Source organism: Antedon mediterranea, chromosome 4 (genome assembly GCF_964355755.1).
Source record: "Antedon mediterranea chromosome 4, ecAntMedi1.1, whole genome shotgun sequence".
Classification (NCBI taxonomy): Eukaryota; Metazoa; Echinodermata; class Crinoidea; order Comatulida; family Antedonidae; genus Antedon; species Antedon mediterranea.
In genome coordinates this window covers 18,874,966-18,890,769 of record NC_092673.1, presented here as the reverse complement: position 1 = coordinate 18,890,769, position 15,804 = coordinate 18,874,966, and the positions used below count along the sequence as shown (strand labels likewise).

Genomic DNA, 15,804 nt, shown 5'->3' with positions numbered 1-15,804 from the left:
TTCTTTCAAAAACGCAAAAAAACGTTTTTTATTGTCAGCGGATCTGAATAGATTGTTTACGTAATCCTTATATGATTTCCTGATGGCATAGTGAACTTTGTTTCGCCATTTCTTGTGAGCATCCCAGTGTTCTTGTATGCCAGAGCGTCTAGATTTTTTAAAAAGTTTCTTTTTCTTCTGAATCATATGTTTAATATCCTTAGTTATCCATGGACTGCTCTGTTTACGTGCTCTGCTTTTGACCCTCGGGGAAGTATCGCGAACTGCGGCATCAATAATGTCCATGAAGCCACTCCATGATGCGTTTACGTCATTTTCGTTAAGGAACATACTCCAAGGTGCCAAATGCAAGAGATTATTTAGATGATGGAAGTCACCGCTGTTCCACTTAATAAATGAGCGTATTGTGGATGTAGTTGGTAAACAGAGACGACAATCGATATCAAATTCAATTGCATGGTGGTCGCTCTCGACTGGATTGTCAATGACGCTTATATTTCTTACTGAGGATCCCATCCCGTGTTTGAGAACACGAGATCTATCTGTGAGCCATCATTAGCGTTTGTGGAAGGTCGAGTATTTTGGTTTACTAATTGATCGAAACCATACATGTTTAACACGTCGATGAATGTATGTGGTGCATTTGGCCAATTGATATTAAAGTCGCCCAAAACAACAACCGATTCATATTTATGGAATGAATGTTCTTGGCTAGCTAGTGCAAATTCAAATTGATCCCAATAAGAAACAGTTGAGTCTGGGGGTCTGTACACAAGGCATAACAGATGCGATTTGTTGTGACATGTGATAGAGACCCATAACATTTCAATGTTCAGTTCAGATGCAATAACCTTTGATTGCAATGTGCTGTTTATACCAATCAGTAAACCTCCGCCACGGGTAACAGATTCGCGATCGCGACGAAAAATGTCAAATTTATTAGAAAAATGTAACATCTGCGTATCATCCTCGGAGTTCAACCATGTTTCCGTTAAGCATATAATGTCTAATCCATCTGATTTAGTATCGCAGAAAATAGCCAAATCAAGAGACTTATTGCGAATACTGCGACAGTTTGAGAGTAAAACCGAAACAGATTTTTTGGTTGGTCGATCACTACGGGATTTGTCAGAGTTGTTGACTGGTCCTGGATTAGAATGGACATCCCCGGACGTGAGCAATACTTTAAAGTTGGCGGTTGAGTTTGGATAGTACTGTGTTGGTGCTTTGAAAAATGTCCGTTTGTGTGGCCTGGCTACGAATCCATTGTTGATGATAAATGGAGCGTGAATAGCGCGAAAAACAAAAGATTGTGTCCCGTACTGATCGATGTAATTATAATACATATATTTATGCACGTCGCCACTAATTGATGAATATAACTTCATAGGTAATGATTTATCAGGACTATGAATCATAAATATAACAGTACAAGTCAGTGCAATTAAAAAACGAAAGTTTACAATGGCACATCTTACCGCCGCCATACTCTGCTCCGTGAACACAAATTGCTGATTGAAATTCCGGGTCCAATTCCGAATAGGATCACGACTTGCTAAATAAAATTCCGGGTCGGAATCTCTGTTAAAATAGCTCCAATACTGTACTGATCAAAACGACAACTACAGTGTCAAGATTGAGGCGCGGCAACGATGGTATGAGAGCGAGTTAGGCCCAAGGAGTGGCTCTGATGCTCCAAAAGTATTACAGGCGATGAATGCCAGTGAGGGGTAGCAAGGTGAGCAGAAGCGTAAACAAATGTAGCTTAGAGAGCTCCACGTGAACACGTCCGTATCAAGTTAAATCCTATAATAACATTGATCATTTGTACTTTTTTTAGTGGGGTGTGATTACATCCTGTGATTCTACTAGAACTACTACTGGTAAGAGAACTGAAGGTATCACAGCTAATAGCAGCATGTTGTAACAATGTACAGATTATCAATAATGATTCTGATAGTACTACTACTAAGAGGAATAAAGATATCACAGCTAATAGCAGCATGTTGTAACAATGTATAGATTATCAATAATGATTCTGATAGTACTACTACTGGTAAGAGGAATGAAGATACCACAGCTAATAGCAGCATGTTGTAACAATGTATAGATTATCAATAATGATTCTGATAGTACTACTACTGGTAAGAGGAATAAAGATATCACAGCTAATAGCAGCATGTTGTAACAATGTATAGATTATCAATAATGATTCTGATAGTACTACTACTGGTAAGAGGAATAAAGATATCACAGCTAATAGCAGCATGTTGTAACAATTTATAGATTATCAATAATGATTCTGTACTACTACTGGTAAGAGGAATGAAGATATCACAGCTAATAGCAGCATGTTGTAACAATGTATAGGTTATCAATAATGATTCTGATAGTACTACTACTGGTAAGAGGAATGAAGATATCACAGCTAATAGCAGCATGTTGTAACAATGTATAGATTATCAATAATGATTCTGATAGTACTACTACTGGTAAGAGGAATGAACATATCACAGCTAATAGCAGCATGTTGTAACAATGTATAGATTATCAATAATGATTCTGATAGTACTACTACTGGTATTAGAGGAATGAAGATATCACAGCTAATAGCAGCATGATGTAACAATGTATAGATTATCAATTATGATTCTGATAGTACTACTACTGGTAAGAGGAATGAAGATATCACAGCTAATAGCAGCATGTTGTAACAATGTATAGATTATCAATAATGATTCTGATAGTACTACTACTGGTAAGAGGAATGAACATATCACAGCTAATAGCAGCATGTTGTAACAATGTATAGATTATCAATAATGATTCTGATAGTACTACTACTGGTAAGAGGAATACAGATATCACAGCTAATAGCAGCATGTTGTAACAATTTATAGATTATCAATAATGATTATGTTGTACTACTACTGGTAAGAGGAATGAAGATATCACTGCTAATAGCAGCATGTTTTAACAATGTATAGATTATCAATAATGATTCTGATAGTACTACTACTGGTAAGAGGAATGAAGATATCACAGCTAATAGCAGCATGTTGTAACAATGTATAGATTATCAATATTGATTCTGATAGTACTACTACTGGTATTAAGAGGAATGAAGATATCACAGCTAGTAGCAGCATGTTGTAACAATGTATAGATTATCAATAATGATTCTCTGATAGTACTACTACTGGTAAAGAGGAATGAAGATATCACAGCTAATAGCAGCATGTTGTAACAATGTATAGATTATCAATAATGATTCTAATAGTACTACAACTGGTAAGAGGAATGAAGATATCACAGCTAATAGCAGCATGTTGTAACAATGTATAGATTATCAATAATGATTATGTTGTACTACTACTGGTAAGAGGAATGAAGATATCACAGCTAATAACAGCATGTTGTAACAATGTATAGATTATCAATAATGATTCTAATAGTACTACAACTGGTAAGAGGAATGAAGATATCACAGCTAATAGCAGCATGTTGTAACAATGTATAGATTATCAATAATGATTATAATAGTACTACAACTGGTAAGAGGAATGAAGATATCACAGCTAATAGCAGCATGTTGTAACAATGTATAGATTATCAATAATGATTGTGATAGTACTACTACTGGTAAGAGGAATGAAGATATCACAGCTAATAGCAGCATGTTGTAACAATGTATAGATTATCAATAATGATTCTCTGATAGTACTACTACTGGTAAAGAGAAATGAAGATATCACAGCTAATAGCAGCATGTTGTAACAATGTATAGATTATCAATAATGATTCTAATAGTACTACAACTGGTAAGAGGAATGAAGATATCACAGCTAATAGCAGCATGTTGTAACAATGTATAGATTATCAATAATGATTATGTTGTACTACTACTGGTAAGAGGAATGAAGATATCACAGCTAATAACAGCATGTTGTAACAATGTATAGATTATCAATAATGATTCTAATAGTACTACAACTGGTAAGAGGAATGAAGATATCACAGCTAATAGCAGCATGTTGTAACAATGTATAGATTATCAATAATGATTATAATAGTACTACAACTGGTAAGAGGAATGAAGATATCACAGCTAATAGCAGCATGTTGTAACAATGTATAGATTATCAATAATGATTCTGATAGTACTACTACTGGTAAGAGGAATGAAGATATCACAGCTAATAGCAGCATGTTGTAACAATGGATAGATTATCAATAATGATTCTGATAGTACTACTACTGGTAAGAGGAATGAAGATATCACAGCTAATAGCAGCATGTTGTAACAATGTATAGATTATCAATAATGATTCTAATAGTACTACTACTGGTAAGAGGAATGAAGATATCACAGCTAATAGCAGCATGTTGTAACAATGTATAGATTATCAATAATGATTCTAATAGTACTACAACTGGTAAGAGGAATGAAGATATCACAGCTAATAGCAGCGTGTTGTAACAATGTATAGATTATCAATAATGATTATGTTGTACTACTACTGGTAAGAGGAATGAAGATATCACAGCTAATAGCAGCGTGTTGTAACAATGTATAGATTATCAATAATGATTATGTTGTACTACTACTGGTAAGAGGAATGAAGATATCACAGCTAATAACAGCATGTTGTAACAATGTATAGATTATCAGCATATTAATTCATTTCATGTATAATACAGTAGAACACCTCTAGTAAGCAGACACTTTCCTGCAAAACTAAGCCGTAATAGCAGATGGAATATTCTCATCTGATAAAATATAATTCTATTATATAAAACCCAACCATGCCATATAAAGCTAAGAAATAACTGTTTTCTTTTGTGATAAATAATTATCTATAAATTAAAATTTGTTTAAATCAATGAATGCAATGACTTCAAATGGCAATTAATTCAGCAAGCATATTAATTCATTTCATGTATAATACAGTAGAGCCCCTCTTTTGGTAAGCAGACAATGGCAAAACAAAGGGCAATATATGTTTTACCACTACAGCCAAGCCCTACTCAGTGGACAATCCTATTAAGATGACAATTTAATGAAATGCATGAATCTACTTTATTGTTATATAAAACAAATAGTGAATGTTTTTATATTCGTGGAATGGTACAAATAATTTCATTTTAATAATCACGACCTTGTGTACAGTCTAAGAAGGTGGAAGAAAGTAAGGTACAATGATCTAAAAGTACTAGGTCTTTAAAACAAAATATAACCAATATTCTACACAACATTTCAAGAAATAAACAGCATTGCAAAACGAATTGTAAAACTATGGGATTAGTGGCCATTTTAGTTGTTGATAATAACAATAATATTATTTTAATATGATAACTGAATTGTTAATTTTTTAAATCTGAATAATAATGATTGCTAGATTATGAAAACAATAAAGTCTAGTGTTTGCCAATCAGATTATAGGTCAAGCCTTTTATTTAAGAATATTGACAGATTGCAGTAACTCTCTATCATCTTGGACGTCTGTGAAAAAGTAAAATTGAACACTAACCACGAGACTTTTATCATACAGCCAACATGGTACTGTACAGGAGATAATTAATCAATATAAGCCACTCACTCCTTGGAAGTCTAAATCTACCCATAGTACTGTTTTTATAGTTATTTACAGTAGCCACAATATTATGTTCTAAAAGTTTGGTTCAACAGGATTTAAGATATACAATAAACTATAATACTGTACCAATCCTATTCATAGAATTCATTTAAATATAAACAAAATAGTGTTAGTCTTTAAAAAGATGTACTTTGTATCCTTATGTTTATGTTTCTTACCTCCAAATAGCCGCTTGTAACGTTTAACATCCATCGTAACCGACTTGCCAGTTTGGAAGCATGGCAACTTCTCATACTGGAAATCTTCAAGATTTTGAATGTGCTTCTTTTCTGATGTATCACTACATACACCACAAAGTATGCATCTCTCAAATTTAATCCCTCTTCTACCACCATCTTTAGAAGGTTCAAATGACTTCTGGATTGTTAACAAAACCTAAAAATATACATTGAATATTGTTTTCCAATCACATAAATAAATCCAACTACAAATACCAAATTAAGACACAATCAATAACAAAAACTTGATTACCTTTTGAGTCCGCTGCACACATTTATTCACTCACATTTACAATATTATAGTTTTAAAAAAAAGTTAAGATTGTTTTAATATCTTCGATTTTATGTGTGAAAAGATATCTTTTTGATATTTTCTTTGATAGTTGGAAATGTTGGGGAGACTTGTGTCATCTAAGCATCATGTGTTTTTCTATTATTGAAATTACAAATTTACAGAATTATAAGGTCAAATACAATGAAGTTGACTGATAATGAAAATAATTTTGGAAGAATTTCATCTGGTTGTGGAATAGGTATTAAATAAAATTTCTTTTGAACAACCAAAAATTCGTGGGCTCCTTCATCTCTGTTCATGATTTTTTTTTTATGATCAACTATTGAAGGAGGAGAAGGGGGCATGTCCTTTTGGACCTATTGGTGGCGCTATACCAACTCATCGTCGTCATGGAATTAACAACGCTAGACGATGAAACGCCAGTTGAGAATGAAACCTGATAGGTTTCGAAACGTACTGTAAGTTCGCTTATACTATTTTTGGTTGTTCAAAAGAAATTTTATTTAATGAAAATAATTGTTAACCACTATTTTGATTACACTGCCCCAAAATAATTTTAAAACTTTAATTATAAATATTTAGTAAAAATTATTATCTATAAACAATCTTAGATAGATGGTTTATCAAATAATATGATAACATACCTCTCTACATGCTTCAGATGAAGGTTCCTCATTAGTTTCATTAAAAGCATTTATTCTTTTAATAGTCACCTGGAAAAAAAGAAAGTACAGTAGTTGATGTTTTGATATCTGCATTTGAATTATTATGCACATGTAGAGTAAATTCTGACTTAATATTTAACAACAAAAATAAGTAAAAGAAAGATTAGGATAATACAGGCAATTGTAATAAGTGTTACAAACTAAATGATATTTGCAGGGTTTCAGCATTGTTTGTATTTGACTAATCAACTTCTATCAATTCAAAATAATTTGGTAATATTTATTGAAAATTCACAGGAGATTGTATGACACAGTACCTTTAATAAGAACTTTCGCTCATCTTCATTAGTGACAACATTGACAAGAGATAAAGTCACAAAATGATCTTGGTCGAAGTAAAGTTCAGCATGATTATATGACATTATTGGGTCAACTCCTTTCTTTTGAAATTTGTTGATGAAATCAATAATCATGTATGGAAACAATACATCTGGCAGATATCCCTTAAAGTCGTAATAGATACTGATATCTTGCAATCTATCAGGCACTGGTTTCACTTCACTTGATGTCTTGAAAGCAAGGCGTAGTGGCACAAAGAATGATCGCTTTCCAACAGATCCCTGAAATTGTTAATTTGTAAAAATGCCATTTAGATTTCTTTTAATAAGAAAACTAAATACCATTTCCTGTACATTTTCAGAAGTTTAATCAAAATATGTCATAACCCTACAAATAACTTGAAATTTTATATAAAATTTCCTCAATTATGTATCAAAAAATCTTAGCTTAGCCAAATAAGCTTGCATGCATGAACAAAACTTGTTAGAAAAGATAACTCAACAAAACCTACTGTAAATGTACTTGCCACATCTTGGCTGCTGGTTGTCTTCCTCTCACATATAAAACCTAATTGAATCATCAGTGCTACAAGAAACTCAAAATTCTTTCCGTCGTCAACTTTACGCTTTTTCCATAATCTTCGCAACAACTTTTCTTCCAGTATGCCCTTGTCAAGTTTATCAAACGCATCGATATACGTGGCCGACTAAAAAACACCACCAATTATCCATACTTAGAATTTTGTGTTTATTAAGTTATCAAACAATTTAGAATTTAAAGGGATGCACATGTATAAAGACTTGTAGATACAATGGCATGGTTTACAATATACTAATATACAATATACCCCTCAATGTTAAACTAAGGAAACTGTCAGACATTGCTTTTGATACTACAGCACCTATAGGAATTCAAATGTCCTAAAAAAACACTGCATTAACATTTTCATGAGACTACTTACTGGAAATTCTGGTGGAATGACCGTTACAAAAGCAGTAACAATTTCAACCAGCTGCATCGGATCTAACACCGCTTTATCTTTCAATAATTTGTTGTCAGGCCTGTAAACAATTTCACCAAGATCGTACAAAAAGTTAAGAAGAAAGGATTGTTGTTTTTCATCTGCAATACCATTCTTACTTGCCAGCATTTTGAGCTAAAGAAAAAATTGTTTACTATTCAGATACAAATAAAATATCAAAAATATGAAACCAAAGGTAGGTATACATTTACAACATTAGTTTTGTCCTTTACAGCCTGAAATGTTTTGAAATTTACTTGATAACATGTACTGCATAACTTTGGATCCGAAGGAAAACGTCTCTCTCAGGATGGGGGAAACGTAACTGCAATTTTTCTCACAGAATGTAATTGTCAGTGTTGCAATGCAAATATTCCATAAAAAATACTAGGCCGATGTAATTGCTCTCATGATTTTTCCAGATAGTACTGTAGTTATATATAATAGTAGGTAGAGTCTTTTGTTTATACTTTTTTAAATACTATTATTTCCAACATATTTCTATTCTGAAAACAAAACACTGAGGAATGATGCCAATTAAATTTACCTCTTCAACTGGACACAAAGAAAAATGTTTTTTTCTCCTTAGATCATGTAGATCACATCGAAAACGCATCCACTTTAAAGGAACTTCTTTCTCTAAAGCAGTCATAAGGTCATCAATGACTTGTTTGAGATTGCTAAAGTTCTTATCCGTAGTTTCTTGGCTGTTTTCAACGGCAAAATATTGGCGATACACATGTTTTTCATACACTTTATGTTTAAGTGCATCTCGAATCTGTTTAAAGGCCTTCATTGTCTGGTTGTAAACAATGTAAAAAAATTAAAACATGTTCTTTTAAATGATATATAAATACTTCACAGACTACAAGACTCAGGCCCGTAGCCAGGGGGGTTTTTTGGGGTTCGGGCGAACCCCCCTTTTGCGTGAACCCCCCTTTTACCAGCGAACCCCCTTGAAAAAAAAAGGCCCCACTTCCAAAATCGTTCAATTAATTATCAATTATAGCAGATTTTTTGGTCATTTTACTTCTATTGACTATGTTTAAATCGATCGAATATACAGATTGTCCGATGTCAAAGTCACTGCTGAGCGTGAGATCGAGAGATTGTTGAGAGATGATGGTTATAAATATGACAGAAAAATGGACTGACCAATCGCGTGCTTCGGCCGGGCTTTTCGGAACGCATAAGATCACGTTCAGTTCAGTTCAATCTTTTTGGGGATTTTTATTTTTTTCCTGGAAATATTTTTCATTAAACCAAAGAATTTCACTGTGTAAACTTGAATAAAAATGGTGTTGAGTTAAATTGGTACGTGTACGTAGGCCTACCGTATATTTCGGTGTATAAGACGCACTTTTGACACGTAAATTTGACCTCTAAATGTTACCCTAATTAATTTAATTACCTACTAATACTTAAATTAATTAAAAATAGTGTAGGCCTACTACTCTGCAATGTAGGCCTAGCTAGTTACTCACTCCTGTCTAACCACAGTGTGGTAACAAGTTTATTGAATTTTTAGTTAAGGTAAATTGTCATCCTCGACTGTATTAATTAATATTACAGTACGCATTAGATATTCTACCCAGGCCTAGTAATACTCTCTGAACTCGCGGGTGTGTACTAGCAGCATGCAGCATAACAGCGCAACACATTTATGGAAGAGTCCATTAATTACGGTGGTGTCACATTTTAATTACACAATAACTATTTCCCTTGATCACGGTGGTTTATTTTTATTACATCTCTATGTCAACAATCACATAATTTTATAATCATGTAGGCAATAGTTCGTATGTCAAGCGATATCTAAAAGAGTGTGTTGTTATTGTGTTAAGTAGCTTCCCCTAATCTCATAGTGTATATGGCCAACAGTGCTGGCCACCAGGCAGCACATGGTTAGTGCTCTTTTCTCCTCATATTGCTGTAATGTAATGCATGCATGGAAATAGGAAAGATTTTCATATAGGCCTACCCAACATGATATTCCTGGTTCATTATCAGCCCAAAAAACTGAACATCATTTGGATTGATTTTATAATGGTCATACACACAATAAGAAGGTATATATTTAAATAATATGAAATTAAAGTTACTTAAATGACATAGGCTAGCCCTACCCACACAGTGCATCGTAACTGAAACAATATGGGGATTTCCCTTTTCATTGAATGTTCAGTTTAAGTAGTAGTAGTAGTTGAAGTAGAGACTGATTACGATGTAATAAAGGCAATCAAACAAAATTATATCATTTGATTCTAATAAATATGTCTCAAATATCGTTGTTTTATTATTAAAATACCATTGTTTTGATTGTAAAATGTTTAAATTTCGGCCTAGAAATAAGTGCGTCTTATTTATGCATCGACTACATAAAAAATACTAATATTTCAGTCTCCGTTATGGGTGCGTCTTATACACAGGTGCGACTTGTACACCGAAATATACGGTACTATTTGTTTTTTATGTTTATAGGATAAGAAATTATTTAAGGGCCTAATATAATATACTTTTTTGCAACAATAAAGCTGTATTTCATGATCAGTACTACTAACTTCCATAATACTGTACTATATAATTTCTCTGCATAACTCAGATTTTAGTAGGTAAAAAATGTCTCTGTAAGCTTATTAAAACAACCGAAATTGCTCTGAGAGCCAAAGCTTCCAGGGGACTTCGCCCCCTGGACCCCCACCGGGGGCCCTTGGCGGCCCCCTGGCCCCCAGCCTACTACGCAAAATACTTGGTGTCAAGAAAACCCCCCTCTGATGCATTCTGGCTACGGGCCTGAGACTACTGTATTAAATACATTCATATGAGAATTTCTGATAAAAATGTATTCGATACAGTATTCTAGTCATAGTTTCTTTATATTAGCTTTTAGAACAGAAATTGATTGATTAATTTTAATAATGGAAGTATTACCTCATCATTTTGTTCTTCTTTAGTCTTACCAAGCTTACCCTTATGTGTACCCACAATAAGGATAGTTGGTTCGTGAACTCCCTTTTCTTTGTTTTTTCTCACAATACGACTATGAGAATAAACTGTCTGGATGTAAGATAATATGAACTGGAGATTGGTACAATGATGTATACGTTTAACCTGGAAAAAAAAGACACTACACATTATATCTTTATTTGATTAAAATAAAATAATTATTATATGTTTTTCTTAATCGTCTCACTCATCTGGTAGGTATTTTTTAATCACAAATACCTTTACCTTACATTGTCTTTAAATACTTACTCCATTTGAAGCACTGAAGATAGCACGATCCTGAAGGTTCACACTGAGATCAAACACTACGATATAAAGGGCTTCCGATGTCATGAACATCTAGGAAAAAAGAAATATGTACAAATATTATTTCCCTCTGTAATTGGTCCCTAAAAGGAAGTTTCTCAGATAAAACTTCAATACTCAAACACTGAGATCTTTTTGTCAAGTGCAATTGTTCTCTATTAAAAATGAATAGTGTATTAAATAAATATTTTTAACAAATTGTAAAATAAGTTTTTAAGCACTGTGTAAATAATCAATGTTGTTATTATATTGAAGAATAGAAGAATAAAATGTCTATGGACTTACAACCTTTATTTGAGCACTGTGTAAATAATCAATGTTGTTATTATATTGAAGAATAGAAGAATACTATATGTCTATGGACTGACAACCTTTATTTGAGCACTGTGTAAATAATCAATGTTGTTATCATATTGAAGAATAGAAGAATACTATATGTCTATGGACTTACAACCTTTATTTGAGCACTGTGTAAATAATCAATGTTGTTATTATATTGAAGAATAGAAGAATAAAATGTCTATGGACTTACAGCCTTTATTTAAGCACTGTGTAAATAATCAATGTTGTTATCATATTGAAGAATAGAAGAATAAAATGTCTATGGACTTACAACCTTTATTTAAGCACTGTGTAAATAATCAATGTTGTTATTATATTGAAGAATAGAAGAATAAAATGTCTATGGACTTACAACCTTTATTTGAGCACTGTGTAAATAATCAATGTTGTTATTATATTGAAGAATAGAAGAATACTATATGTCTATGGACTTACAACCTTTATTTGAGCACTGTGTAAATAATCAATGTTGTTATTATATTGAAGAATAGAAGAATAAAATGTCTATGGACTTACAACCTTTATTTGAGCACTGTGTAAATAATCAATGTTGTTATCATATTGAAGAATAGAAGAATAAAATGTCTATGGACTTACAACCTTTATTTGAGCACTGTGTAAATAATCAATGTTGTTATTATATTGAAGAATAGAAGAATACTATATGTCTATGGACTTACAACCTTTATTTAAGCACTGTGTAAATAATCAATGTTGTTATTATATTGAAGAATAGAAGAATAAAATGTCTATGGACTTACAACCTTTATTTGAGCACTGTGTAAATAATCAATGTTGTTATTATATTGAAGAATAGAAGAATACTATATGTCTATGGACTTACAACCTTTATTTGAGCACTGTGTAAATAATCAATGTTGTTATCATATTGAAGAATAGAAGAATAAAATGTCTATGGACTTACAACCTTTATTTAAGCACTGTGTAAATAATCAATGTTGTTATCATATTGAAGAATAGAAGAATACTATATGTCTATGGACTTACAACCTTTATTTGAGCACTGTGTAAATAATCAATGTTGTTATTATATTGAAGAATAGAAGAATAAAATGTCTATGGACTTACAACCTTTATTTGAGCACTGTGTAAATAATCAATGTTGTTATTATATTGAAGAATAGAAGAATAAAATGTCTATGGACTTACAACCTTTATTTAAGCACTGTGTAAATAATCAATGTTGTTATTATATTGAAGAATAGAAGAATAAAATGTCTATGGACTTACAACCTTTATTTAAGCACTGTGTAAATAATCAATGTTGTTATTATATTGAAGAATAGAAGAATAAAATGTCTAAGGACTTACAACCTTTATTTGAGCACTGTGTAAATAATCAATGTTGTTATTATATTGAAGAATAGAAGAATGAAATGTCTATGGACTTACAACCTTTATTTAAGCACTGTGTAAATAATCAATGTTGTTATTATATTGAAGAATAGAAGAATACTATATGTCTATGGACTTACAACCTTTATTTGAGCACTGTGTAAATAATCAATGTTGTTATTATATTGAAGAATAGAAGAATAAAATGTCTATGGACTTACAACCTTTATTTGAGCACTGTGTAAATAATCAATGTTGTTATCATATTGAAGAATAGAAGAATACTATATGTCTATGGACTTACAACCTTTATTTAAGCACTGTGTAAATAATCAATGTTGTTATTATACTGAAGAATAGAAGAATAAAATGTCTATGGACTTACAACCTTTATTTAAGCACTGTGTAAATAATCAATGTTGTTATTATATTGAAGAATAGAAGAATAAAATGTCTATGGACTTACAACCTTTATTTAAGCACTGTGTAAATAATCAATGTTGTTATTATATTGAAGAATAGAAGAATAAAATGTCTATGGACTTACAACCTTTATTTAAGCACTGTGTAAATAATCAATGTTGTTATTATATTGAAGAATAGAAGAATACTATATGTCTATGGACTTACAACCTTTATTTAAGCACTGTGTAAATAATCAATGTTGTTATTATATTGAAGAATAGAAGAATACTATATGTCTATGGACTTTATTCAAAGCAAATACAATCATAACTTACACGCTGTAGACCATGGTACATCAGTGGTCCACCATGATCCCAGATGTTAAACGTGTCTTTCAAGGTTTCCTCCTTATTTTCCTCAATATCCTGAATTACATCTTTATCTAAATGCTGTTCTGTATCAAATGGAATAGCTTCAGTACCTGCAGTGAAATATTTATTTTGGTCACACTCAACACTTAAAATGTATAGCATCATTAATATTATCATCATTATTATTATCATCATTGCTCATCAGTTATCATTCTAATCATTTTCATTGATCTCATTATCATTGTTGTATTCATTATCATCACTGTTGTTGTCATTTTTGTAGTAGTAATCAATATTTTATTTTTATCATTAAAGTCAATATCAGTGTCATAGTAGATTTATAAAAGTGTTATACAGATTGGTTAATTGATTAAATAACCACAATGGAGTTTTTATGTTTCTTTAGCTACTTTAGATTGGGAAAATACATTTTTAAAATATCAGATTATTCTAAATGGTTGTGCATTGTCAATAACTTATGAGAAAAATTATAATTTTTGTAAATAATTGGTATTATTCTAGTTACAAAATACAGTAATACAAATTATAATAGTAACTGAAAGTTTTATTATTACAAAACAAAATTGTCTATTAGAGCAGAACATTAAATCACAGGAATTATAAGGCTAAACTGAAACGAGAACTTTACCAGTAGGCTAGTCAATCTAGCAAAAAAAAACAGCCCAAAGTGAAACAAATTGCAAACAGAGATTTTTCTTTTTTAAATGGTCATATATGATGAGGAGATCAAAATTTGAGCATCACACCTCTGTCACTCATCCCGAAGATATGCAAATTAGCTTAAATATGCAAATTAGGGTGAAATTACAAGGTTACCATATCTCAAAAACTACTAGTCCGAGAGAGTTGATTTTTTCACTGATCTATTCAAAATGTATATATTTATATTTACTCTAATGAAACATTTTACGAAAAAATGACCGGAAGTACAACATTTGACCTTCGACCCCATTTCTCAATGTTTGCATATACAATGTGACTAAAATGTCTGTAGAGACTTTATTTTGCCCTCAAATGACCCAGACATAGGTTCCTAATAGCCAGCATAGGATCACTTTGTAATTCCCAAAATCACACCTTTGTCACACACCTCGAAAGTATGCAAATTAGTAGTACAATTTAAATAAAATATGCAAATAAGGGGAAAAATTACAGTTGTCCTATATCTCGAAAACCACTAATGCTAGAGAGCTGATTTTTTCACAGCCGTATTCAAAATGTACATATTTCTATTTGCTCCAATGAAACATTTTACAAAAAAATGACCGGAAGTATGACATTTGACCCTCAACCCCATTTCTCAATATTGCATATATAAATGAAACTAAAATGTCTGTAGAGACTTTGTTTTGCCCTCAAATGACTCCGATACAGGTTTCTAATAGCCAACATAGGACTGTTTAGTAGATCTCAAAATCACACCTGTATCACTCACCTCCAAAGTATGCAAATTATTAGTACAAGTTACATGAAATATGCAAATTAGAGGGTGAAATTAAAGGTTCCTATATATCGAAAACCACTAAGGCTAGAGAGTTGATTTTTTCAATACCTTGTTCAGAATGTACATATTTATATTTATTCTAATGAAACATTTTACGAAAAAATGACCGGAAATACAACAATTGATCCTCGACCCCATTTATAAATGTTTGCATACATAATGCGACTAAAATGTCTGTAGAGACTTTGTTTTGGACTCAAATAACTCGGATACATGTTTCCTATAGTCAGCATAGGACCGCTTTGTAATTCCCAAAATCACGCCTTCGTTTTGGCATGGTTGGAATTCCCTTTTTTCG

General features: G+C 31.9%; 1 protein-coding gene across 1 annotated transcript; it reads right to left on the bottom strand.

Moving 5' to 3' along the window:
* Window positions 1–5,453: 5,453 nt before the first annotated feature.
* Window positions 5,454–14,143, bottom strand: LOC140047653 (uncharacterized). Its single transcript, XM_072092690.1, has 10 exons — window positions 13,946–14,143; window positions 11,451–11,540; window positions 11,127–11,306; window positions 8,743–8,994; window positions 8,136–8,330; window positions 7,686–7,880; window positions 7,153–7,455; window positions 6,815–6,883; window positions 5,816–6,032; window positions 5,454–5,503 (listed from the first exon to the last, which is right to left on the bottom strand). Exons 1-10 carry the CDS (start codon window positions 14,141–14,143, stop codon window positions 5,454–5,456), a joined length of 1,749 nt encoding a protein of 582 aa, XP_071948791.1.
* Between the last annotated feature and the right edge of the window lie 1,661 nt (window positions 14,144–15,804).